General features: G+C 37.1%; 3 protein-coding genes across 8 annotated transcripts in view; 1 reads left to right on the top strand and 2 right to left on the bottom strand.

Moving 5' to 3' along the window:
* The window catches only part of LOC136409411 (paired box protein Pax-6-like), a 51,022-nt gene extending 26,156 nt beyond the window's left edge, over positions 1-24,866 (top strand). For 2 of the 3 annotated variants that reach the window (XM_066390889.1, XM_066390891.1), the window contains 5 exons: positions 8,590-8,821; positions 22,852-23,019; positions 23,078-23,351; positions 23,950-24,197; positions 24,270-24,866. In XM_066390889.1, coding sequence (XP_066246986.1) covers positions 8,590-8,821; positions 22,852-23,019; positions 23,078-23,351; positions 23,950-24,197; positions 24,270-24,355 — 1,008 coding nt within the window. In that variant the 3' untranslated portion in view covers positions 24,356-24,866. Of the gene's footprint in view, positions 1-8,589; positions 8,822-22,851; positions 23,020-23,077; positions 23,352-23,949; positions 24,198-24,252 lie in introns of all 3 variants that reach the window. The other variant, XM_066390890.1, reaches the window with a different exon arrangement.
* The window catches only part of LOC136409399 (ATP-dependent DNA helicase DDX11), a 156,975-nt gene that overhangs the window by 57,456 nt on the left and 74,443 nt on the right, over positions 1-25,076 (bottom strand). The gene's annotated exons all lie outside the window — the stretch shown is intronic.
* LOC136409422 (uncharacterized) lies at positions 12,728-14,108 on the bottom strand. Of its 3 annotated transcripts, XM_066390907.1 has the most exons (4): positions 13,905-14,108; positions 13,548-13,690; positions 13,148-13,289; positions 12,730-13,087 (listed from the first exon to the last, which is right to left on the bottom strand). In XM_066390907.1, exons 1-4 carry the CDS (start codon positions 14,091-14,093, stop codon positions 12,815-12,817), a joined length of 747 nt encoding a protein of 248 aa, XP_066247004.1. In that variant the 5' UTR covers positions 14,094-14,108; the 3' UTR covers positions 12,730-12,814. The 3 variants fall into 3 exon arrangements, with proteins under 3 accessions (XP_066247003.1, XP_066247005.1, XP_066247004.1); XM_066390906.1 differs by having other exon boundaries at positions 12,728-13,289; XM_066390908.1 differs by lacking the exon at positions 13,905-14,108 and adding an exon at positions 13,759-13,887 and having other exon boundaries at positions 12,728-13,289.

A 25,076-nucleotide genomic window follows, 5' to 3' on the forward strand; every position in this document is an offset into this window, starting at 1 on the left:
TCTGACACTGAGGTTTTTCTTATAAAAACTGGATGATTCATTACATCTAAAATGCGAATTAACGCTGTAATAGTCTTGAGTGGAGGTTTGCTTGCCGACTTTCTGAATTTATTCTCACGCCTTTCTGGACTGCCGTCTTTCGACCTGGAAGCGCATCTTCAGAGGACTAGCGTTGAGATTTGAATCACCCTGATGCAATTGTAGACCTTGCTTTACTAAAGATTTGAAATTTTCTTCTAAAAACATAAGATGTCCAGACTGTTCTAAATATCTTACGGCATTTGAGTCAATCCACTCCTAGCAAAACTCCTACTGGTTCTTTTCGGACTCTTGAGGGAACAAGGGAACACGGCTGCATCAAGACTCTGATTCGTCTCTTTGAAGAGACACATTTCGATCCTCTTCGTTTAGACCTTTAAACATTAGATGATAATAGTTCTAATGAATCGACTATTTTAGGGCCTGAGGTCCTGAGAATCGCAATCGTTCAACTTCTAAACATCATTGTAAAAGTTCCACCCTGTCAAACAATCACACAATGCCCATTGAAATACAGGGAATGCACTCGCAAGCCACTTGTTGTGGGTATTATATTGCAGTTAATTGCCGGGTCCTTAAATTCATAATGGGTTCGTATGACCGAAATTGCTGCTGGGGTCGAGTAGGTCGGATATACGTTTAGTTAGGTGACGGCTTCCTTACACAATTAAACACTAATCGAATAAAGCGACTCCTTGTGTCAAAACATCCGTTGAGTTGGGGATCTGATTTATGTGCTTCTTGAAGTAGTTTTGATACCTCGACTGACTGCGATTTTGGAGGGTTAAGGGACACTTTTGTTTGTCGATGTAAATCAGAAAATGATAAAAGGAATTTTCTCTTAATTTGCCTTCTCTGTTCAACTTCTGATCTTTCTATTCTGAACACTGAACTGATTACTTTCTACATATTTTAGTTTAGTTGCGCGTTAATTTCTAGACAACTACTCCAAACGTTGAGTAGGAAGGGTACAACCACATTCACGGCCTCCCAGATAACCTGATATGAACCAGTTGGATTATTTTTTGTGAGATGATTTGAAGTCGCGAGTTTTTAAAACTGAAGTCTAAAATGCAGAAGATCTATTAAACTGGATATTTGAGCCATTATTAACCATATACCGGATATATTCGAAAGAGGTCGCTAATTAAAGTTAAGGCGAATTGATGCATGTAATGCAAAAGGGGATGGTCTTTATTAGTTTGTTACAAACTGATCGGACAAAAAACTGGGTAAATATATAGTTGAATTTCCCATTATCAATCTTCCCCCTATGTAAAATTTCGACGGAATACCGCGATATTGTCTAGAAATATAATAAAAAAACGAAATTACAATTTTAAATTAAATGTACTATATCTCGAGAACTGGGCCGTTGCGAAATTTTAATATATAATAAAAATTCACCTCTTAAAGTTTGTCTACGTACTTAATGAACATCCTATATAAGAAAAATCTGAGTTAACGAAATCACAGGATTTCCCACACGTGTGACACTTGGGACTGAATGGGGAACGAACGCTTACCCAAATGGCTCGTAAGTGTGCATAGCACGAAAATGGGGTGATGGGCAGCAAACCGTGAACACCGAGTATACGCTGGAGGGTGCATAGATTTGACGCTTGTTTGATGCTAAGAAAGCGAAGCGAGTTCTACCTTCGGTCGACACCCTGACCTTCGCATTTTCATTAACAAGTATTGATCTTTCCTGCTTCTTTGACCCTTGGAAAAGCTTTCTCAGATGCAACAAAAACATTAAAAGTAATCAGAAATTACGGTGCTATCTGATAAATTCTTAAGTAATAATATAATAAGATTTCCTGTAGGTTCCAACTTTCCTTCAGATAGTTCATACGCTAACTTTGAAATTATATAGATAAAGTCAATGTGAAGAAAACTGGACAAATTCGGATTATGCAGTCTGTTCTTTGTAGATGTGAATGAAATCCTTAAGACTGACTGAGCGTGAAGTATCGAAACTTGGATCATTGAGAATTGGCACTGGAGAAACTTATTGCACGAATTCAAGATATTCGACAGAATTGTGGTTTTGTTCTCGTGTAGCTGGTTAGTGATGTATACTCGACCTATTTTAATAATCGAATACTTTTAACTCGAATATTTTCAATGATTCAGTGATCTTTTTAATTTTATATTGAAACAGGACAGATTATTCTTTGAGATTGTTAATAAGTAGAAGAAGTATTAGCAGAAGCAATTTGAAATAATTTTCTTAAAAATGAGTAACGAACATGAATTTTATTGAAACACTTCCGAAAACATAAATATTATTAACAAAATCAACTAACTTTAAACGCTTAAAAATTAAAGAAAAATCTCTATTTTGTCTATTTAACTTCGATTTGCCATCACTATTCTAGGTGCATATGACTCATATTTAATATTAAGCGCTGCGTAACATGTAGCTATCCCTTTCTGGTATGCGCTTTTAAACGAATACAGAAGAGATAATGTTTGTTCCATCATATCCAGAGCCTATTCTCCTAAGTGGGATGACAGGATAAGTGTCACAACGTACCTCTTCGTCTAAGATCATACTATCAGGTTGTTCGGAAAGTAATTTCGTTTTTTTATGTGAAAATGAATGACAGTTTTCGTATAATAAACAAATGCTTTATTAAATTATATATTGGCCGTTCTGGTCCAACACCTTTTGCCATCTTTCTGGTAGTAGCATAATTCCACGCTCATAAAATTTTTTGTCTTTGCTGGCAAAAAACTGATCGAGGTGGTTTTTGACCTCATCATTTGAGATGAAAGTTTTACCGTCTAAAAAATTTTGGAGTGACCGGAACAAATAATAATCCGATGGTGCCAGGTCTGGAGAATATGGTGGGTGTGGCATTGTGTCCCATTCAAGCTGTAAAAGCTTTTGGCGAGTGACCAAACTTGTGTGAGGTCTCGCGTTGTCTTGGTGAAACACTACACCTTTTCTGTTGATTAGTTCGGGTCTTTTCTGTTGAAGTGCATCCTTCAGTTTGTCCAGCTGCTGGCAGTAGACTTCCGAATTAATCGTTGTGTTATCCGGTAAAAGCTCAAAAAAAACGATTCCTTTAAAATCCCACCAAACAGACAGCATCACCTTTTTTTGGTGAATATCGGCTTTGGAAATGGTTTGAGTCGATTCATCTTTTTTGCTCCATGACCTCTTGCGTTTGACGTTGTTGTATACAACCCATTTTTCGTCCCCAGTAATGATGCGCTTCAAAAACGGATCATTTTTGTCACGTTTGAGAAGCGAATCGCAGACGTCAATGCGGCGACACAGATTTCTCTCTGTGAGAACATGGGGAACCCATATATCGAGCTTCGAGGATAATCCCAGGCCTTTCAAGTGGTCATAAACTGTTGAATTCGATAAATTTAACTTCAATCCGATCTCACGTGTTGTTATTCGACGGTTCGCATCAACTAATGCCTTTATGGCGTCTTTATCAGCTTCAACCGGCCTTCCCGAACGTGGTGCATCTTCGACATCAAAATTGCCAGATCGAAATTTAGAGAACCAGTTCTGACACTGGCGTACTGTCAACACACCTTCTCCATACACATCGGTCAATTTCTTTCTGGCTTGAACAGCATTTTTACCCTTTCTGTAGTAAAACAGTAGGATATGTCGAAAATGCTGCTTATCGCTCTCCATATTTAAAAGGGCACCAACCAAAAACTACTGCGTAGAATTAATTGAAATGTTTCACACACAAGCCTTGTTATATGAGCTCTCAAAGCATATAAAAATTATATGGCTTAAGTGTGAGGTTAAGTGCAAAAAAATACCATTAAATCCTCTGTCGGGAAAAAACGAAATTACTTTCCGAACAACCTAATATAAACAAAGATGGTGCGAGATTGGTGCCGTTAAATATAATTTAATGATATTAACACAGTGGTGGCAACCGTAAAATAAGAAAATAGACTTATGTTTGTCACGACCTAATTTTTCAATAGTGGATAATTTTGGTTCACTTTTCAGTATTTCTCAAGAGGGAAAATTGAAACAATACGAGAAATATCAATTATTTATAATATGATAAAACATTAATTAATTTCCACATCCTCCATATGTCGTTCCCTGGTTTCCTATCGAATCGCGGAGTTTATCTAATGGAAATTTGATGTTGTATCATAAGCTGATGAAACGTTTATTAAATTGGAAACTTCTCGCCCCTCTCTCTCGTGTTAAAGACCTCGGATCGATGACAGCCACCCCTTTCGGTGCGATGCTGATTTTCTTCCTGGATGTTCAGTCAGTTGTTTGCACTATTTTTCTAGAGGGAGTTTTCCAAAAAAGGGAGTTAAGCAAACCGCGTTATTTTACTAACCACGATGACAAATTGTCCAGATTTATGTTTGTCCCTTTTTACGGTCGTATTCAGAAGAAATAAATGTTTATGACTTTGATCATAGATAACAATTTTAGGGCTGAATGAGTCTAATCTTTAATTTGAGTTATATAGAGAAATCCGTTTTATCCTGTTAGTTAAGACAAATCCACTATCTTGCAAAGAGGAATCAAACCCTACCATAAGAGCAATAGCCGAACGATTCAGAAGATTATTTTTTAAACCGAACCGTGAATGAGTTCAGAACGTCATAATAATGAATCCTAATATACAAGAGGAGGATCCTTTGGAAAAATGAAAATCTAGTATTTCTATCCAAACAACGCTACTTTACCGTGCTCTGCATGTCTGAGCATGTCAGAGATCAAATACAACGGGATTTTTGATGGGTAAAGAGTACCCCTCATTAAGATACTCAAAATGCCTTTGTTTTTTTATTTTGATCTAAATTGAAAACCTAACTGTATGGGTACATAAGTACATAAGTTATAACCCTCTAATGCCAATCAGGTGTGCAAAATACCCTTCCTCCTACCCTCTAGACTCAACAAACCCTTAAACTGCCATCTTCTCAATTATAATTTTTAACTTGAAAACTAGTTTTTCGTTTTTTTTCCTGCTAATTCTAAACTAAAAGGGAATTTTTAAATTTCAAAATGGAACAACTTTTTTCAGAATGGGTTACAGGTTCAGTTTTTTTCTTCTAATGATGGGCATTTTTATAGCAAATCTAAGTGTATATAAAATGTATCGCTTTTTAGGCAGAGCTATATTGAAAAATGCAAAAAACTCAATTTTTTGGTATTTTTTTCAATACCGAATTAAGCATTTCGGCATAAAATGCGATAGATACTATTGAGTTATAAAAAAATCATCAAATGCCCAAGAAAACCGAAATGCTTAATTCAGTATTGAAAAAAATGCCAAAAATTAGAATTTTTTGTATTTTTTAATGTGGCGCCGCCTAAAAAGTGACATATTTTATATGTACTTAGACTTGCTATAAAAATGCCCATCATTAGAAGAAAAAACTGAACCTGTAGCCCATTTTGAAAAAAGTTATTTCATTTTGAAATTTAAAAAATCACTTTTAGTTTAGAATTAGCAGGAAAAAAAAAAAAAAAATCTAGCCAATGCGCAAGGGTTTCTACACCTGTGTGATTTTTTCCAGATTTTTCGAAAAATCAGTTTTCAAGTTAAAAATTGTAATTAAAAAGATGGCGGTTTAAGGGTTTGTTTGGTCTTTATCCATCAAAAATCCCGTTGTATTTGATCCCTGACATGCTCAGACATGCAGAGCACGGTAAAGTAGTGTTGTTTGAATAAAAATACTAGATTTTTTAGAATGGGGGGTACTCGTTAGGACTACTGCTAGTTTTGCCAGAAGGAACTACCAGAAGGGAGGAGTGTGTATTATAAAACATCGAAGTGTGAACATCATTTTTTTACCATCAATTTGCAAACCCTGAGATCGCCGGGGACAGGGAACAGCTGAAGCAGGTGGATTGGAATTTGTTGTTTATGGATGAAAATAATATTGATGCTGACTGGTGTTTCGATGTTTTTTATATGCAAATTTCGTCAATTTTCAACTCAATATTTACTGTTTCTATAAAAGTAAACAATAACAATAACAGGCGTAAAAAATGGCTCGACCCGCTGTTGAGAAATCTATCCGAACCGCTAAAAGAGATGCACCAGGGTAATAATATTAAATTACGAATCGTACAATGTTCGATTTAGGAAACGAAAGAAGTTTTGCTATAAGAAATTGAAAATAGCTGAAAGGACATCTAATCATAGTATACGTAACTGGGGCGATGTCGAATTACTGGATCGCATACTGCAGACACAGAGGTTCTCCCTGAACCAGTAATGTGTATTTCTTTTACCGAAATTCCCATTGTTGATCACGTGACCGTAATCTGACCAAATAAATTTATGGGAAAAATTTTCATTATCTGCAAATTTTCGTGTGTACCAAAAGTTTGCAAAATATTTTTCGCCTATAGTGTTTATGAGGTTAGAGTCCATGAGAAATTCTAAATTGAACGGGATGGTGCGTTTGTTGGCGTAAAATGATTCCAGCTGTTGATTTTGGAATATCTGTGGAATGTTCAATTCAGCGAAGTGATATTTCGGGATTTTCAGTAATCGATAACACTATATGCCCTTCTCGTTCTTCGTTATAGCGACGTGTTGCGGCTTGTTACCGGTTTTTTAAATGATACGCATTTCTTAAGATTTCTTACTTAAGTTGTCCAAAAATTTTATGCTTTGGCGGTATTCTTTCGAGGTAACACCTCCATCTTTGCGTTCTGCATCAACTGCCTTACTATAATAGAAAATATAACACTTTAGTGTAAAAAGGTATTCTATAAAAAAAGCGAATCTCTAACCGTTTTCAAAACAGCATCAATTAAAGTCTCTCTTGGCAACCAATTTTGAAGCGACGTGAAATGCTGTGAAAAGAGCTCTTCTTTCCGTGGAAGGGTAGTTGACTTGTTTGCCCCCGTTGCTTAAGAGATATGTCTGATGCCAGTCTCTTCCAGTATTCGGACGAAGATTTCCTCTTCTTGATCCAGAGTGAGGATTTTTCGTTTTACATTATCCGGATAAAGTTCCAGGAACGCACTTTTCAGCAGCATGACGACTTCTAAAATGTGTTTGCGCATAAATAGGAACTATATGTTTCATTTCAATATTAGTGAATACATCATTGTGAGGCATTCGTGAAAGTATAGCACAATTTACCTGTTATTAAAAAAGTACCCAAAACTCCCCTAGGAGCAATTTTAAGCCTGGAAATCAAAAATTGTGATATTTATTTCTAATTTATAGAATGAAATAAAATTATTTTGACGTCCTGTAGAATGAAAATAAGCAACTTTTGTATATGGCAAGTGTGGCTGGATCGCTCTATTTTCCCTCAATACTCAACAACGAATATTCGTGCTTTCTAACTTCTCAAAACTCATTTGATTCGTTGTTTTTGAAACTTCCGGCATACAGGGTGATTCAGAACTTACCTATAAAATTTTAGGGGTAGATGTGTCATGAAAAACTAAGTCGATTTTGTAAAAAATTTTTTGGAAAATCCTTATAATTTCCGCGGAAAAAATTGTTAAAGTTTAACCATTGTATAACTGGACGACTGTAATATTTATATGTATAGTCAATTGTATGTGTCGAGCCAAATATACTTTACTTAACACGGTTCAGCTATTCTTCATAGTATAACACCGCGCTAGTTGCAACGTCCGTCAAACGGGGTACCTGGGGGGAAAACCTAATTCGAGTACGCTAATTTCAAAGGTGTTCTTCTAGATTAGCTCTTCAAAATATTTGAAATTTAAATTTTTTCGACGATTTCCATCAACTCAAATTGAACGAATGATCACACAACGAGAAAAGTAACGTTTTCTTTGGTCCTCGGAACCAAAAATTTGAATTTCAAATATCTCGAAAACAAAAGCTGACCTAGAAAAATGGTTAGCATTTTTGGAATCAGCGTTCTCGAATTAGGTTTCCCTCGCGGGTGTCCCGCTTGACGGAAAAGACTTGCCTCTAATTCTAGCACAGTTTAATTATCGATGTCCTTGGGCTGAAGTCTTCGCGTCCAATTTTAGAATATTGAAGGCAGCGTCATTGAAGGCTGGAAATCGATCTACAAGCAGACGTTCTACCTTTCAGTTTTAACAAAGTGATACCTCGTCGAAGTCCCATTCCTCCCCGTTGCCATTCAATCCCCGAACAATGATTTGCTAATCCTGTCTCTCCCGGAGAACCAAGTTTTCGTAAACTTTCCTAATAAAACCAATATCCTTTCGAACAAAGCACCCCGGCATAATAATCTAATATCAAGCTTTCGCTATCAGTTTTCTGCGGAAAATCGTTTCCATTTTCGTCGCTTCCGCAGCGCCACACCGGTCTTTAATTGAATTAAAAGCTGTTATCAGTTGCGCTTCGCCCAATGCCTGCGTGTAACGCGAGGGAAAGTTTTCAAGGGGTTGCGAAGCGGCGGAGGGTGCCTTCGACGCCGCTTTAAAGTTGATTTGTTTCGCTTCACTGGCTGCGAGATGCTCCAATCAATGCGGTTCGTCCTCGGCCGTACGCAGATAATGTATCTACATTTGGCCAGGCGGGAAAAACTTTCCGTAAAAAAATTCGCTTTTATTTGTTGCAGGTGTCGTCCATCAACAGGGTACTTCGTAATCTTGCGGCGCAAAAGGAGCAGTCGTCGCAAAATCCGCCCTCCTCGGGGGGCAGCGACACCGTTTACGACAAATTGAGGTTGCTCAATGGAAATCAGACGAGCTGGAGGCCCACTCCTTGGTACTCCACTGGAAACGCCTTTCCTTTGCAGCCACTCAGTCCTCCTCCAACAATTCTCCCTGACGATACCAACGCGAAAAAGGGTGAGTGGCAGTTTTCAGGACACGAGGTTCTTTCTGCGCTTCATAACCCAATACCGGAGATGACGAGAATTAATAGATCCGAAACTGGACTTTGGAGGGCCCCGGTGGCTCACACGCACCAATACTCTACGTTTCTCTCAACTCCGAGTCCGCCTTTTTCAAGCTTTAAATTGTGCACTAAACTACAACATATCTCCTTACAGAGTGAGTCGAGTTTATACCAGAAAAGTGTTCCTATCTGCTTACGTGCAGGTACCTAAACGGAATCTCCATTATATGATAAAAATCTTAACAGCAGCAGGGATCGCGGGGCATATAAGTTTAAACAAAGCAGCTCCCACGTTTACGTTCCCCGTTTCTGCCATTTTCCTTTGTGCCCTTCCGTTTGTGTTTTGTTTAAGAGCCCTGGAGGTTGTCTGAGTAATACTGAAACTTCCTAAGTTGAAGTACATTTAAAGCGAGATGTTCCTTGTGGTTGTTATGATCTTGTAATATTCACAGGGATTAATTCTGTAATGGCTTTTGCCTCTGATGCCAGCATGTTATTTGTACATACGTTCTAAAGGCTGTGCTTATCTAAAATTGAAATCAGACCGTCTGTCTCTTTCTTTTCGGGTGTTACGCATAATTGACTGGAATTGGCAATTTACTGGGAATGACGAAAGGAAATGCGGACACCCTTAGGAAAAAATATCAAACGGTTTCGCCCTTTTCCTACGCACAAAATCAGTATCAACACACAAACGATATTAGGCACCCTTTGGCTTTGCCAAATCAAAATCTAGGGCTCTCAATCAATATTTTTCATCGGACGATTGCGAAGTGGGTTGCTATCAGGCTCCACTCATATTTCTGGATCTTTAAGTTTTGAGATTTGTGTGTAAATAAAACCAACAACAGTGCTCTCTGAAGCATATTTATGATACGATAAGAGAGAAGAATTCGTATAATCATTTTTGATACTTTTTGGGCTTGCTCAAATCAAGATACGCCGGTTTAGAATTTTAATCACGCAGCTGCTTTAGTTCGGGCCGTTGAAGTAAAACATGAAGGAGCCGTCTTGTGAGTGAAGTTTATTAGCTGGATATTAATTTACCGATTTCCACAGTTGATAAGAAATCCCATAAAAACCGAAAAATAAATTTTGCGTTTTCAAATCATTGTAAAGTATGAAGGAAACTCAAAATTTTCCATAAAATTGTAGTAAAGTTGCCACAAAAAACACCAGTTTTCCGCAGTTTCCTAACAACCTGTAGCGTTATATTAAAGAGATGAAGGTATATAAATCCGTGTTTCCAGAGAAAAAACTTATCAACAATTTGGTGTTTCTGCCCTTATTAATTCCCATGACAGCATTGAATTATTGTAAAAATAGAAAATTCCATGATTGATAAGGTACAGAAAATTCTGTCATGCATTTTTCCGGATGAATTTCCACTATTTTTTCAATTTACGAGTTCTAATTAGTGGCGCGTCTAAAGGGTATATAAATGGGCCTCGATGCAAAGCAAATTTATGTGGGCCTGGACCTGTTTATAGCGCTCAATATGTAATACGTCATTGGCGTATCACAAATTTTTAGGACCCAACAATTTTCCAAAATGATTTCCCCTATTTGTTCCTCATTTAGATCGCATTAATAAATAAATATATCAACATTGCTTAATGTAATAAAACGCAAAAATTTCCATTTTTTACAGAACCTTTACAGCAGTCAGTATGCACTAAATTATTAGCATATCATAATGTTTTAAGACCCAGCTATTTTCCAAACTAATGTATTTTCCATTTGATTTTTTTATTAATGGTTGCTATTCTTATTTGGAAATTGTGGTTCATACGCACTTGTTTTTGCTAGATAAAATTTGTTTATTATTGTTTATCGAAATAGAGAGTTCTCACAGTGGTTAATAATATGCAGGGAATCATTGACGTATCACAATGCTGGAGACCTAACAATTTTTAGAAATTTCCACCATTTCTACTTTTTAATTTATTTCTATTAAATACGCCCATAATTTACTATATTTCAAATGCAAAATTCCCTCAAATTCGTTGACGTATCACATATTTTTTTATAAATAAATATAATGAGGATTTATTTTTCACTTGCTTAATTAGCTCGTTCTTAGTTGAAGAAAATCATGACATGCTATTGTCTTCATTGGCTTCAAATGCATAATTTTCAAATTACACAAAGAAGCCCACAGTCAGTGGCAAATCTAGGGGTCAGATGGTCTTCGGCCAACGCACAGAAGTACCTACAATATACCCGCTGTTAATAATAAATAAATGTATGTGTTGTTATTGAGTTAACATTACTATATTTTATTAATTTAAAAACAGTAATTTTTTAAATAATTTTGCTGCAGTTTAATAAAAATTTTTGATTTCTAACTTCTTAATTGAATACTATTCTTCCTGTTACTATTTTTAATTACAATTTTTGTTCAGTAAACAAATTCAGATAAATAAGAGATTGTAGTTGAGTTTGCTCTATATAGACAAATAAGAAAATGTTCTTTTTGAATTTCAAATTGATCAAATAATTAATTCATGGCAAAATTACTATTTTCACAAAAATTATGCGCTGTCACTACTGTACAAACATGCATCAAAATGCTTTTTTGCGATGTCTAAGTCAACCTCAAGAACTGTTAGAGACTAAATTTGCTCGCTATATACATATAATAGTTTCTAGGTAAAAATAGGAAAACTTGAAGTTCAGTAATCTGAACAAGCGAAAAATCTTGCTCCTAGCAGTATTTGAATCGTTTTAATCTCCGTGATATACAGCAGATTATGTTGTAAGTTGTGAGCCCCCCAAGCCGTCGCTGCCTTTGTGGTTGCCGTATGCCCGCGGGGGCGGAGCACCGGCAACAGTATCAATTCGAAGTGGCGGTGCTGCAAGTGACACATTTGTTAAAAATCTAAACGGTGGCGGCAGCAACGTGCTGCCCCCAGGAGTCATGCTAATTGAAATTTCCAACCCGCTCGACTGGGGCGCAACGTTTAACAATCCGGCCTCTGCATTTTGTTTCAAACAAACGTTGCCTCTAATGAAATTATTACGCATTAATTAAAATTTATTCAATTTGTTCAGTTATGCTTTGTGAGCCAATTACAGTGCACAAAATGATTTTTCAGAATTTCAAAACATGAGCGCCGGCTTTTCGGTTTGGATTTGTAATTCGCTCCTTTCAGACAAAAAGCGGATTAAATTAGTTTTTCTGCGTTTTTAGCTAATTTTCATTTCAACACGGTTTCATTTAAATCATCACCGAAATATTAATTTTGAAGAAACAAATAAACAATATCTTTTATCTCCACTAGCGGAAAATATGCACAAAAACGTAAGGAATAAGTATTACACATAATTGCTGTATAACCAGAAGGAATTTCAGAATTGATGCAGTACGAAAAACATTAATTCTTTAATTCAGATTGATCAAACATCCCTAAAGTCCCACCAATTTTTAAAAAATTCAAAGAGCTACTATAAAGGTACCGAATTTGCCTAAATAGTATAAACAATAGTCAATAACCAATTTATACAAATACATACATTTCTGACGTGCAAGGTTAAATTGGCAATGCTTACATGAAAACCATGTCAATTTCTTGTTTTCAAACGATATATAAAAATGGCAACATTGCGACAGTGTTTTGTCAATCAGCCATGTTTCTATCGCTATACTTTTACATGGGCTTTACGTCACCGATTTAGTTGTTAGACAGTAAACCACGTTGCCAAACGTCCACTTCAGCAATTACATTTTTTTACTAATGTGTCCACCAACTATTTCCAGATCTCGGCTATCATCTTTCCCACCTTTTATAAGAAAGAAAATAAGAATATAGTTCTATTTAGCTAAACACAAAGAGTTAATTATCTATCAATTTCACCAGAAAAACGCCATTATTCTTTAAAACTTCATTAATCGGAACGACAAACAAATAAATAAATAACCAAATTAATCTCCTTCCTAATGTCTACTGGAAACTTTGCACAAACGTAGAACTATATGGAGTATTTACTATTGAAGTATAACCGGAAGAAGCTACAGGATATTGAACTATCCTAGCTACTTGAGGTATCTCCTGAATTCTGGCAAATGCAGGAATCGCCTGCACTGGAACCAATCTGGGTTGCTGCACCAATTTGGCTGAACTCACCGGTGCAGTTGCATAGATCAAATCCTGAGTTTGAGGTACCACTACATAGAGGGCTTCTTGAAGTTTCTGAGCCTCTCTTATGGTTTCAGCCTGGATCAGATACATATCAACATAAGATTGATTTCTAGTGAAATTGTAAGGAATGATTACTTGTGGCGCTGTAGTGGTAGTTTCAATAGTTTCAGTTGTGGTGGGTGTTTCAGTGGTGGTAACCTCAGTCGGAGGTCCATATTCCTGTGGTGGGGGTCCGTAGGAGGCTGCAGGAGTAGGGGGCAGTTGCTGCTTTTGAGATCTATTTTTTAAATAAATGCGTCTTTGAGAATACTCAAAGCTATTTTCTTATGTAACCAAAAATACACTGATAACTACATGTAGTTTGGGTAATCGCCACCACCATGGTAATGAAAGATTTGAATTGTTGGTTTTATGTGAAACCAGTATCAATGTAAGAAATGTTTTGTTTTATAACACGGTATTCAGTTAATGTTAAAAATTTGGGATAACATCCGACAGGTGTCGCTTAGTTTTATCGTTATATTTTTATTACTACCTTAAAGGTACATTGAACGCAGGTCTCACAGGTCTAATTCCTCTGGGTTGATAAGGTGGTTGTTGCTGGCGAGCCAAAATGCTGCGTGGTGGAGGTTCGGCAGAACTCATTGTTGCTATAACTAGAGCGATAGCTATGGAGTACTGTAAATAACAATTTAACGATTCAGGCTTCGGTTAACAATAACTTGGAGACGCATCAAGAAACCTACGTCAATTAAGTTATACATGGCCCATTTATCAGCATCAGGCGGTGTGTGTTTTTTCGACATGTCACAAAAGGTTTCTGGCGCGTTGCACCGTGTCGCTTTATATTAAATTAATCCCTTGTCTCGAAAGGTGGTTCTTCAGTACGTACCTTCATATTTTCTTCGGTGCTGGCTTTGTAGAACTCGCCGATATCGAACCAAAACTGATAACCATCACCATATCTCTTGGCGTATTTATATTTAACAATTTGACATAAGAAGACGTGATATGCGTTAAATCGCTTAATTAGCGATTCGGTGCCTTGTTGATAGCTTTGGGCTCGATGTGTGTTATACATATTAATGATAATTGAATTCTAGCTAATATTTAACATTTAGCTTAATTTTAAAGAGGGTGATAATTCGATTTAAATGGCAAACGAAAGCAACCACCCTCCGATATTTACCGAGGCAATAAACAGGGACATGCCGACAGATTTTAAGAGTTCCCGGGGGTTTATTCGGGCAACGGGTGTTCAACAAGCCTGACCGGGGATGATTCGTCGAATGGATGTTTAACGAAGCTCGACTAAACGCGGACTTTTCAATAATGAGATTTCGCAATGAGGTTTTGCTCTGATAATTCTGATTATGTACCTATTCAGAACAGGAATTATTCAACCCGGAAAGGTCCACGCCCAGAGCTTATGAGGGATATGTTGTATCGGATGTTCCATTAAAGAATAAGTTGTATTTTTAAGTTGAATGCATTGATTGATATGAGGGATGATGCATAGTTTTCAAATTTATAGTGCTCAAAGTGGAAAATTAGTTTTTTTGCTGTTAACGGAAATGAGATAATCTTCTGGCATCTGTGAAACCCGGATTTCTCCTTTGCAATTAAGGCTTAATTCTTTTTCACATTAATATGAAATAGTGGCCAGTGCTTCTCGAGAATATAAATTATTCTGAATGTGAATCTTCCCAAATTTCTGATTTCTTTTCTTTTCTAAGTAAATTTTTAAATTCTAAATAAAAATTCTAAATTTCGTATTCCATTGCCAAATCGGAATTGTATATTTTCTTGTCTGTTTTCCGACTTCTTGAAGTCTCTTGGGGATTCAAAAAGTATTTGTAACTGCCAAACGAAAGAACGTAGAAAGTTCATTTTAGGGCGTTCTAAGCTCAGATCTATGTTCTTCAATCGTCTCAAATACGAATTCCATGTCATCATTTTGTATGGACGTATTCTGCCTCGAAAATACCGAAAAGTTAAAAAAATCTCCTCTGGAGTCCGTCTAATTTACATGTTTAGTAATTACAAATGAAAAAACTTGAAGGTTCCTTATAGGACTTTTCAGCGTTCTTCCAGGTCAATTGCAGAAATGATCAAATGTGAATGTTTCAAATATGAATATGAAATGGACCTGAAGGTTTTTCTAGATTACTTAATTGGGCTGGAAAATCTAAAAATCTCCTTGAACGGAAGCTGGAAGGTCCATATTAGGACATTATAAATTTTCATATATGTATATTCTTCAATTGCTTAAGGTATGAAGTTAATTTATGAATTTTTCCGAAAGTGCAGGATTACTGGAAATGGTTACCTCAAAATTCCAACTGATTTCCGTCATATTTTATTCTTCAAATATCCAAATTTAGCAGATTTTCTTTTCAGATCTTCAAATTTACAGCTGCCTTATAGCCCGTTTCATGCGAAGGGTCAAGCTGCGCTCACGCTCACATTCAAATAAGTGCGACGCCCATTTGAATGCATAGAACCGTGAACCTGAGTGACCTTTAGGGTGACCACCCTTTTTCTTGTATTTATCTATGTATATGCGTCAACTTAAAATTCCAGGTTTTTATATTTTTAAATTAGTCCTTCTTCAAAGCAATAGCAACATGGTAAGGCATCGTTCTTTGGTTTTCACGTAGCTGTGACCGTTGAATGGGCGACGATATTTATAATGTAAATGTAAAATGAGGACAGTGTTGTCAAGTTTTGAGAATTGTAGCAATATTTGGCGATTTTTACAAGATATTTTTTGAATAGCGTTCTATAGCTAAACTTAGTATGGAAACAGGTCGGTTAGTCACGCAAGCCCAAAAATTCATATTGTCACAAAAATCTCGCCATAGGAAATTTCTCCTGATCAAGGATAATGTATCGCCTTGGGAAAAACTCGGCATTTTACCCGGAGATACTTCATCCCCATGTCATGTCACATCGACGCCATTAAGCCCCCCGAACGTAAACGCTATAAATCACTTTTCTGCTAAACTTCTGCGATAAACGCGCCGGTAAACGACGACTTGCTAATAACTTATTAGAAAGATGTAGAGGTATCATGCTGATAATAAAAATACAGGACCGTATGGATTAAAAAAATCCTCAAAATTGTTCGTTGAAGCATTAGCTGACACTAGGGATGACCTACGCAGGGAGGGCGGATAAAAATTACTGCAGTTCACAGAGTGTCAGAAGGGTTTGTACGTTGAGAAGAACCACTGACATTGAGATAAAACCCATTACGTCTCTGACAAGAGCAACTTTGGCATAGCGGGGTGTTTACAGTATAGAGCCATAACGCGGTGATGGCGGCAGCGGGGATACGGTAAAGCAAATTACTTACGCCCAAACGGTTCCATTTCAATATCGGGACAAAGAAAAGGGCTCTGTGCTCACAGTATCATGTATGTATCAGATACGCAGATAGACATAGCGGCATAACGAGTACAAACAAACGAGAGGAATTCAGCCTTTAGACGGGACGTCTTTCGGAGATTTGAGGCCTCAATATTCTGCGGCTTTCGAGGATTATCCCATTTGAAGATTTAGACAACTAATTTTTGCGTATGTTGCCTCTAATAGCTGGCACGGAACTCATCCAAATGAAAGAATTATTGATTAAAATTCTGTGGTAATATTGACAATGACCTGATACGCGTAACGATCTAATAGGTGGTGCGTTTTTTAAAGGAATTTTCTATGAAGTGTTTAAATTTAGAACTTCCTTTGGCAATCACATACTGGTCGTTAACTCTATTGAATAATTCATTACTGCCTGACCTCAGAGAAGGACCGATCTTGACTCTTTACTTTGTTGTTTTAGGTGTTTTCCTCATCTTCAAGGAGTGGAAAGCAGTTTATGCACAAATTTACTAAAATTGCGTATTCGTTTAATTAAGTTGGTTGACATGAATACCAAATTAGATCGTTGTAGGTTTAGTGTAAAAGTGACATAACAGGTCAATCGAGCTGTTATTTTGCAGGGGCGCATTTGAATACAAAATCAATTTGTGCCATTGATAGATGCAGAGATTTTCCTCAGAAGTTTCAAAATTTTGTACTCTATTTGGATTTAAATGAGAAAGAGTCGGACATTAGTTTACAATATTTCGATTTATTTGTTTTAAACGTGGCTGTGAGATTTGGTTCACTGCCTGCATAAGGGTAACTTACTTGTTTTTCTTGGTGGTGCGCGAAAATTTCACATTTGATACCATTTTTTTGTAACTAAAGTCGAATGAGTTTGACCTAGATTTTATCATAACTGTTTTTTGCTTTATTAATAAATCATGGTTTGTAACTTACTAACTCACACTTTGAGAGATACCTACTTCCTACCTTTTTCGACCCCTGATACGAACTAGAAATTGACATTTGAAGTTAACTGAATATTTTCCTTCCCTTCAATTAACCAATACAATCCATATTGTTAGATAATAATAAAAGGTCAATTTTCAAAGGAAGTCCGGCAACCGTGCGTCTTCACTTTGACAACCCCTATGGCCAGAAAGCTGGTGGAGCTTTCCTTGTTGCTCTCACACTGCTGTTTCATAGATCAGCCACGTTAGTTTGTCAAAAGAGCAACGCAATGTTGCCATTTGCGAAATTTAGCACAATCAAATTTTATGCGTAAGCAAATAGTGAAGCTTTGCTCTTCTGTATCGATCATGTAGAAATTCCATTGACCTAGTTTGTGTTTTCCAATTTTATGCATCGATATCTTGAAAACTAATCCAGAAATTGTCTTAAACAGACGCTCAAATTAATTATCTCGATCTTTCAAACCGGATTGATATGTATGTTCGCGAGTGTTTCAAAATGAGGCTGTTCAAACTACCTTTGAAGGTTTCAGGACTTCAATTGATGTATCCAAATCAGTTAACACCCCGAAAAATAAAATCCAATGGAACTCTTTCTGATATCTTGAATTTTAGATTATACGGAAATGTCTTTCAAGGAAACTAATGGACAAATGACACAAACCCTTGGAGAGGGTGAAGTGTCGAGTGCCGAAGAGGTTGAGTGATGTAAATCCTGAAAAGAGGAAAATGAAATTTCATATTGATATCCCACTTAGGAGTTAAGTGGAAGAATCCAGTTTTCGTCATAAATTTTTCGATAACTCTACGAGTATTTCCAAAAGAGGTAGATCTCTATTTTTTGACACTTTTCAAACCTTGAGCATTAAAATATCAGAAATCTATCGTCTCAGTGAGGTCTATAAGGCCGGCTGAAAATATCTCCTTCAATTTCAAAGATATTGGATCACTTTGATAGCAACTTTTTCTACTTTAAACCTGCAGTTGAAACATAAATTAAAGATACCTCCAACTGAAGTTTCAAAACCTTAATTGAGGTATTCAGGTTCAATATACAATCCAGCTCACTCGGCTAGATCAAAAAGGGGTGCATCAAGCATTTTGAAACGTTGCTTAAAATTTCAAAAGGGGCGAGATTCCTACTTTTTATGTAGTTACGTGGACTGATTGAAATACTACTTCTAGTTCAATTAAGACGGGATTGACCTATAATTCTACAAATGGGTCTCAAAATTGAGTACCTAGGATCGATATACGATAAAATAAAATAGGATCTAAGTGAAAAACAGTAGCCCAAAAATATCCAAGCTCTTTTTACACTTTTAAAATGTTTAATCGTTGATAATTCGGAAATGTTTGAACCAATTGCCCCCTCAAAAATGTAGGAAATTAATTGTCGGTGTAACACAATATCTGCTATAGTTTTTTAATTTTTTTGGGAATTTCTGGACCAATTATTTCCAAATCAAACGAAAGAAATAGTGAGCAATCCACGTCAAACGTATAGAACATATACTTATCATAAAAATTGCGATACCTAGAATTAATGCGGGTATTTTAATGAAACTTTGTAAATATATTGATAACACTATACAAAATAAATCATGTAACTTGCGAGTAAACCGAAGGGCGAAAAGTCTTTAAAATTCGAATAATGTGTATAACTACCTTGTGAATTTACATCTTCAAAAACGCGTCTGGGCATACTTCTAAGCCGACCTAAATGGTTGATTTTCTCTTGAGGTAGTGCATCCCAGGAAACTTAAAATGCGTTTCGTAACTCTGCTAAAGTACATCATAGGTTCTCCAGTGTAGTAACTCTTCTTCCTGTCATGTCCCATACGTGTTCTATGGGGGAAAAATCAGGATAATGTGGAGGCTAAAGAAGCATATTAACATTGCAAAGTTACAAATGAGTCATAGTTATAAGAGCAATATGTTGGCCGTCCATTGTCTTGCTGAAAAAGCACATTTCCAGTACGTTAGATATACGTATAGTATAACTATTGGTTCTAACACTTCCTGTATGTAACGGATGGCGTTATATGTACAATTTGATAGATTGTACTACTACTATAACTAAATACATATACCAATTTCATTTGACTTTGATGCATTAATTCTAGGTATTACAATATTTATGAAAAATAGTATATTAATAACAAATTTGAATCTTTTTAAGCCTATGCAGGCCGAGCTGTAATTTCTCCTTTAGTTTTCGAGATATGTTGTTACTTTGATCTGCACTTAGCATAATTTTTTTTGGGGGTAAATAAGGCATCAATTTACCACAGTTTTTTTCAAAAAACATTTAAACCAGCCCGAATTTATCTCAAACTGCCCTGCTCATTTCAGCCAATGAAACTCCCTTTCTCTTCCAACCTGACGAAACAAAGAGAAAAATACGCAACCGTCATTGGCCATTTGTGCCTCACCTTTTATGGGGAGTTTAACAGTCAAAAGTCAGCACAAGCCCCACGTACAAAAACATTAATATTGATATATCAATGTACGGTTCTAAACTAAGTGACAGAAGGGGCGGCACTCGGTCCTCTCTCACCCTTTTCCCGAACGTAATTCAGGCCCTTAAGTATCGGTTATGAAATATGGCAACCCTCATGTTACAATAATAGATTGTATTTCTCTACACCAAATTAGTATTGTTGTTGGCAAGTGACTGTGAATTGTTCAACTAATAAAGCAGCACTAAACGACCGAAAGGTTTCGAGGGGGGTTACAATTGCAAATATGCGTGCGATTGATACTAGAGCTTTTAAAGGGATGTAAGTGGCTTGTGTGTTCTAGTGTCACAATTTCAGAGAAGTGTGCCAGAATTAAGGTATCGTTTAAAAGTTAGAAGACTCTAAATTTTGTAGAGAAATAAGATATTCGATAACGTACACGTCAGTGCACAATAATAAATTTCAAAAATCCCCTATTAAATGGCCACCTTTTTCAATTATATTCACAATCTAGCCGCTTTCGCTTCGGTGCCCAAACAGAAAACACTTCTCTGCCAACTTAGAGGGACATGTGTTCCCAAACTCCATATTGGAGCTTTTTTACTTTGTATGCATTTTCTGTTTAGGAATTAATTTTTTCGGGCAAAATGTTTACATGCTCAGATCAATGGCGCTGGTTCCGAATTTAAGGGCGGATTAAAGCTCCGAAAGCTCTTCAATGCATCTGTCAATTTAGCCAAGAAGTTGCATTTTGAGCAATCTTCGACATGGCTTAATCCCACGTTAACCCCAACTTTGTGCAGTATTGTAGTAATTCGGAAGCTCTTTCTATGAAATTTAAAAGCTGGACACTTCTGTTTGCACAAACAGGCCAACATGAGCTCAACAAAGCGGTTTAAAGAGTTTTGCCCAAAAGTGATTACCATCACCAGCCAAAGATTGTGTCGGCTACAGTAAACGGTCGGGAGCTGACAAAAGGGCCCCTTTCAGCCCGAGGGCCGGCTAAACAACTTTGTAGTTGGCAATTATTGAATTTGCATTGATCACTTGTGGATTAAGCTGCCGCTCAAAGGTGCACCAATTAGGGTTTAATTATTTGTCTGACTGGTATTTGGGGCTGGTTTAGTAGCTCCGATGGGCGAGAACAGGTGTGGCTATCGGGGATTTAATTGGGGATTTCGGTGCGAAATTATCCCGGACCTGCAGAGCCTCCTAAAGATATCAGGATATGGATACCTAGAGGTTTGGTTAAAGGGCAGATGTAACGATGTTAAGGTTTTTGTTGAGAGGAAATTGTGAATCAACTAAGCCAATTTCCCTTCGTAGGTTTTCAAGTAATAAAAAGATGAACAAACTCTTGTTAAGAAACGATTACCTGGAGTTCGAATAGTTTGGGTAATCGAAGGATGAATCGAATAGGACCTTTGTGGAGAACCTCCTAAAGACGTGAAAATGTAGATACTCAAAGATTTATTTCAGAGGATTCATCAATCGGATAGGATAGATCATCCATTATTCTGTTGACTATTTTATTCCACATGTTTGCGAGGAAACTGCTCCTATACTATAATTTCGATTGCTCAGGACATCTTTTGCTTTCTACATCTCAGTTTCTTCCAGATTTTGCTCATAATTAAATAAAGTATGTCACATGGTGGGCCGTGACAGAATACTCGAGGTGTGGCTTTAAGGGTACAGTGCTTTTAATAAAGCAGAGAACTAATATTTACCAACTAATTTCAACCTAAGCCAATCTAGCGCGGCATTTTCTGAGTAAATAATGGCGCAACTTTACCACCATTTGAACGAGTTTACATCTCTTTTAGTTTTTGAGATCTCATTAGTCAGCCTTAAATTTGGACCATCGACACGCTCAATTCTGTTCCTTTTTCGGATTGTTTAGTTATATTATATTTTTACTCCAATATTTCTTGACTTCAGGAATAATTGGAACAACTTCTGTGTTAATACATGATCGATTTTTTCAAATTGCTGCCAAAAAATCATGGAAACTTGCGAGTGTGCTTCGTAATCAACTAAACAACAAATGAAATTTTAAATTTAATAATTGAAATTCAGCCCCAGTTCATTATAATCTCCCAAAATGAAAATTTCGAGTTATTTAATTTAAGCCCCTAAATTAAATAATCCAACTTTATACCATCGGCATCGCATCGCATATTTTACACAATAACAAACCGGAGATCCGGCCGTGGGGAGCGAAATATCGAAACAACTTATTTGATCTCGAAAGGGCTCTGAAGGGCCCCCGGAACGGGGCTTCCGTGCACCAACATCCCTTAAGTCCCGCCTCTGTCTGACTTCCTTCAGCCCTTATCATTAGTTTCTGGTTGGCTGCGTCCGCCGTAACGTAGATCGTTGTGCCTTATCTTGTGGGGGGCGGCCGCGTCCCGGCCGCCCACCCGAAATAAGTCTGTAGGAACGAAGACGCACGGCCGCTGCTCCCAAGCCCTTATTTCACTTGACGCGTCATATATTTTTCTAAAGTTGGCAAGGACTCGTTTTGGATCTCCAATTTTAATTAAAACCCGATCAGGGCCGGATTTATGGCGTTCGGTTTCACTTTCTAGAAAAAAGAAAACCAAAGCAAATCGGAAATTTGGAAATCCGCGTATGGTGATTTTTTAATTAAATATTGAGTATGGATAAAATTTTGCTGAATTATTTCCGTGGATACTTCATGGATGTATTGCATTGCGAACTCGGCGCATTATACAGCGTGATCCAGACAAACATCTCTAGCCAAGAGATCTCGTTGAATTAGAAAAGATGTTCTCAATTTGGAGGTCAACAAAGTTTTGCTTCGAAAGCTACAAGGGAAATACCGAATATTCCAATTCCAAAGCACGTATTTTTCAAGTAAATCCAATTTCAAGTCAAGTAAGTTACAAAAATATCGAACTGCTTGACTTCCTTAATCTCTATTTCGGATATACCCAGGGATAATACAGCCATCCTTCAATTTCTTTCGGAGGTAGATAACGATTTCCAAAATAAATTGTAGCGAATTTGCTTGTTCCAGTTATCGATCTTGACGGACTTAATTCGGATGAGACGAATTCAGGAGACAACTCTAATGCAGGTTCCAGCATAGGTCCAGATGATGATCAGGCGCGACTTCGTTTGAAGCGAAAACTGCAGAGAAACCGAACCTCCTTCACGAACGATCAAATTGATAGTCTGGAAAAGGGTAAAATTTGCAAAAATGCTGAAGAAAATGAACTTGAATGAATTTGATTGTTTTCTAGAATTCGAAAGGACTCACTATCCAGACGTTTTTGCCAGAGAACGTTTGGCTGCCAAAATTGGCCTTCCAGAAGCTCGGATACAAGTGTGGTTCTCGAACAGAAGAGCGAAATGGCGACGTGAGGAGAAATTGCGGAACCAGAGGAGAACCAATCAGACGCCTGGAGAGGTGCCGGGACCCAATGCTTCTCCTCCAAGAATACAGAGCTTTGGAAATAGCAGTCCTGCCATGTATTCTTCTATTGCTCCCACTATGTCCATAGCGGATACTTATGGGTAAAGTGCATATACAGTGGCCCGTTTCAAGAAGTGCAGAACTTTTTATCTCAAAAAAGCGCCAGTTAGTAAAAAGAATTTCGTATATACTAGGTGTCCCAATAAAGCTGGACCTCGTTCCGTCAATAATATGTTGAAATCGCAAAGTCTGTAAGTGTGACGAATTCTATTAAATCGAAAAAAGAAAATAAAGTAAAGACAGAACGGTTCTTATTACTGAGATTTTTGAGAAATTTTGAGATGAATATTTATAAGGAAGATTTTTTTTATAAGTGGGGCATGCAACAAATTCTAATATACTCTTCAGAATCGAAGCCATCTGCTTCGGTAGCACGAAAAGTCATTGGAAAGGCATAAAAACTGTTTCAGGAACTGCAGATGGCTACCTTGTATATACGAAAGTATTTAAAGATATCCGCAAAACACTGAATTTTTCTAAGATAAAGGGATTCTCACGGTACAACGGTTCACCTTGTGGCAAATTTCAAATTTTCATGGAATTTTCAAGGAGGCGGATAATAACCAAAATCAAACCAAAATCAAATCAAAAACATCACTAGATATACCAGAACCTTATTAAAGATCGACTTTCCTTTAGCACCATGTCTCCAATGTCCAACTTCGCCCATGGAGGTCTTACTACCACAATGGGACCATCTCCAGGCGCCTGTCTGCAGCAAAGGGAAAGTCCTGGAATGGGCGGTGCCATGAGCAGCTACTGCATGGGCAGACCATCAGGGTACGATCTTGGTATAGGTTACGGTTCCAGGCCATCGCCTTGCAGCCCTAGTCAGCCTTACCACCAGATGAATGGCCATCAGTACAACACCAATGGGACTTCAACCGGTAGGTCGTGGAATGTGTTGATTTGATCATGGTTCTAGGGTCATTATTTGGTAAGGTTGGATGTACTTGCAGGACTTATATCTCCAGGAGTATCAGTACCGATAGCGGTACCAGGACAGACTGACATGACGTCCCAGTATTGGCCCCGTATTCAGTGACCTTGGTGGAATTAAAGATCAGAAGAGCTCTTATTAGTTGCTTAGTTTTGATAATTAGGATTACGTGTGAATATTTTTTTAGCCGTAAGAGATTATAATGTATCATAATTATCGCACGAAGTGCTTATATTTATTGATAGAGGGCAGGGTGCTTGAGCGCGTCAAAAGCTTTCTCAATCAACAACTCATCAAACATCGAGAGGATTCCAGATTTGGCTTTAACAATTGTTTGTGATTCGTCTTATTGTAATTATCTTTAAGTATGCTTTGTACATAATTTTGTAAGTAGCTTATCTAGGGAATTAATCGAAGATCCTCTCCATGGAAATGTTTGCTGAAAGGGGCACGTGCAACAGCGAAGCTTTTAACGTGGTCAACTGCCTCAAAGAAATTGTAAAAAAATATTATTTTAGAAGTTTTTCTCCAACAAAGTGATTAATTACTAGGATTTAATGTCGTGTGTGGTTTGTTTGTACCAAAGGGCGTAATAAAATATGGATGTTGAAAATTACTTAAGGTCTCTTAAAATATTTTGGATATCACAGGATGTGTCCGTGCAACACCTCCCTATATATACGCTTATATCCACTTACGACAGATGATCAAAAGTCCAGGAGTAATGCTTAAAAACTGTATTTAAAAATATAAAACTGGTTCTACAAAATCGACTGTAATTTCGCGCGAAAATGAAAAAAATTGAGCATTGGAAAACCAGTAGTGC

Source organism: Euwallacea similis, chromosome 6 (assembly GCF_039881205.1).
Source record: "Euwallacea similis isolate ESF13 chromosome 6, ESF131.1, whole genome shotgun sequence".
NCBI classification, from domain to species: Eukaryota; Metazoa; Arthropoda; class Insecta; order Coleoptera; family Curculionidae; genus Euwallacea; species Euwallacea similis.